General features: G+C 42.3%; 1 protein-coding gene across 1 annotated transcript; it reads right to left on the bottom strand.

The window, feature by feature from the left end:
- Positions 1-1960: 1960 nt before the first annotated feature.
- LOC136849524 (uncharacterized) lies at positions 1961-2503 on the bottom strand. Its single transcript, XM_067122867.1, has one exon. The coding sequence runs from the start codon at positions 2501-2503 to the stop codon at positions 1961-1963; it is 543 nt and encodes a 180-aa protein (XP_066978968.1).
- Between the last annotated feature and the right edge of the window lie 323 nt (positions 2504-2826).

The following is a 2826-nucleotide window of genomic DNA, read 5'->3' as shown; positions in this document are numbered from 1 at the left end:
TATCTTATTTTAAGTTGGTGTAAATACTGGATAAAAAATTTTTTGAAAGTGGACCTTTTACCCGGTACCCGGGGCAAAAAGCCTATGGGGGAGACTTTACCCGTCAGAATACTGTGGAAGAAGTTTTATAGAAATCATCATCATTAAATGCAAAAGTCTTCATTTACTTTCATATGAAACGAGTTAAACTTTCAGTATCTGTAATATTTCATAATATTAAAATATTGCAATACAAAAATCCCTTCTGGTTGATTAAATTAGATTATAATTTGTAATTTTAGCTGTCCGGAAAATATGTGTATGTATTTGAATATAATTTTCTGTTATTCATTAATTTTCTATGTTTAACTTACGAATCTAAATAAAACTGTTCATTTGGTTAATTAGTTAAATAACTAAAACAAATATTCATCAGATAAAAATCATGAATTTCCTCTAAAATAAAAAAATCACTTCATTATATTTAGTTTGTTGTCTGAACTGATTTTCAGGTCACTGCATTAATGATATCTAATTTTATGGAAACAGAATTCCATTAAAATTTGCTGTACTTTCTTCTGGTAAAATTTTACATGAAAAGTAATTCTTCTGAACCACAGTTTTGGCAAATATAAGAAAAAGTTCCACGAGTGCAATCTTCATGTAGTCAGTTTCCACGTGACATAAACAGCACAAATTTTTCAGAAGGCTGCATTTTGCAAAGGGGTCTCCGCAAACTATACAGGACCATTCATCAAACCTCAAAGAAAAAAAGGATGGAGATTGTTGCTTTCTTTGCATGTAGGAGAGGCTTCTGTGAACTCAGTCGAATAACCAGTGATTTGTCTGGACTTTGGTGGGCTGCATGGGTCTTTGACACTTTGTGATGTTTTCTCTAAGGCAGGTCTTGGGTTTTCTAGTTCATTTGATGGACCAGCACTTAATACTTTTTCGTTTGAACTAAGACACTCTTGTGTGACTAGGCTTTTTTTCTACAGAGATAGGACTTCCAGACTCAGACAGTTGTTCTGTTAATTCTCCTGCAACAAAATCTTTATTAGAAAAAATATCAGGATTAAAAAGCCATAAATCTGTTGCTCTGAAATCATCAACAGCCTTTTCAATGGAAGGTTTGTGCTGAATGCAGTTGCGTACATTCCTGCAACTTCATTTTGGTTGATTCGTCTTTCTGTGTATGCGACTATCCATCTGCTGCTCTATTGTAGACAGCCTTCAAAGATTTCAATTAAGAAACATCTACAGGCCGCATTTTTTGTGTGCAATGAGGTGGTAAAGCTATCATATCGGTAGTCCGTCGTGGTTCGATGATGACGAACCTGTGCATTCAGTTATATGAACACCTGTGGCTCTGCAACCCGAAGCTGGAGGCACACAGGCGTCCGCAGGTGTCACGTTTGTGGTCTGTGGACTGTATTGCTGGGGGTACTGCTCTGTGACGCCTGTCTCTTGCATTGGTGAGACGGCGTCCCTGATCCTCCTCAAATGCGGCAGTTGCTGTTTGGGTGAGGGATCTCCACAGTTTTCTGTCTTTTGCTGAGGCCTCCAGGTCTCAAGGTTTGATGCCACACCACCTAAGGTTGTTCTTTAAGGTGTCTTTGAACCTTAGTCTGGGTCTTCCTTGCTTGTGTATTCCCTCTTTCAGCTGGCCAAACATGAGTTGCCAGGGGATGTGGCTGTCATCCATTCTGATAAAGTGGCCTGTCCAGCGAAGTTGGGCCTTCAGAAGCATCGACTCGATACTAGACAAACTAGCTCTGTCCAGTACTTCCTGATTTGTGACTTTGTCCTGCCAGCAGATGCCCATAATAGAGCGCAATGACCTTTTATGGAATTGTTTGAGCTGCTTGATGTGTCTTCGGTATAGGGTCCACGTTTCACACCCATACAGGAGTGAGGAGAGCTTTGTAGATGTTCAGTTTTGTTGATCGTTTGATGCCTTTCTGCTGCAGGACTTTCACTCTCAGTCTTCCAAGAGCTTGGCTGGCTTTTTGGATTCTGGAGGTAATTTCCTTGTCCGAGATCCATCTGCAGAGATTGTACTGCCCAGGGACCTGAAGGTCTCCACACACTTTAGTGTGTTGCCATTGATGGTAATGGCAGGCTGTGGTCTGGTTGTGTTTGGGGCTGCCTGGACCAGTACCTCCATGTTCCCAAGGCTATTTGTTAGCCTGAACAGCCGTGATGCCTCTGTGAAGCAGTCTACAATGGTCTGCAGGTGAATCTCCTTGTGCACCATGAGGGCGCAGTCATCAGCAAAAAGTGCTTCAAGGATGAGCTTCTCAAGGGTCTTTCTTTTGGCAGACAGGTGGTGGAAGTCAAAGACTGAGCCGTCTGAGTGGTATGTGATGTACACACCCAGGTTGAGGTCCTTCACCACATGCAGTAGGACCTGCGTGAAGAACCAGTTGAATAGCACTGGCGTGAGAACACAGCCCTGCTTAACTCTATTTGTAATTTGAAAGGTGTTTGTGACATTACCGTCGGAAAGGACCTGTCCGGTCATGTTCTCATGGAGAATTCGTATCAGAGTAGTGAACTTAGGGGGCATCCCAGCTTTGTGAGTATGGACCAAAGAGCGTCCCTGTTGACAGTGTCAAATGCTTTGGTCAGATCTATGAACAGCGCATAGAGGTCCATCTGCTGCTTGATGCATTTTTCCTGGATCTGATGTACCGCAAAGACCATGTTGGTGGTATTGTGTCCAGGGCGAAAGCCGCACTGGGTTTCTGGCAGGGCACTTTCTGAGATGCCAATCAGTCTATTGAGGTGGATGTGGGTGAGGATCTTCCTGGCAACAGAGAGTAGAGAAATTCCTTTGTAGTTACC

This window comes from Macrobrachium rosenbergii, chromosome 21 (genome assembly GCF_040412425.1).
Source record: "Macrobrachium rosenbergii isolate ZJJX-2024 chromosome 21, ASM4041242v1, whole genome shotgun sequence".
Classification (NCBI taxonomy): Eukaryota; Metazoa; Arthropoda; class Malacostraca; order Decapoda; family Palaemonidae; genus Macrobrachium; species Macrobrachium rosenbergii.
This window is presented reverse-complemented; position numbering and strand designations above follow the sequence as displayed.

What these genes read in the sequence shown, in the direction of transcription:
- LOC136849524 (XM_067122867.1), bottom strand. Translation starts at nt 2,503, where the DNA reads ATGACCGGACAGGTCCTTTCCGACGGTAATGTCACAAACACCTTTCAA.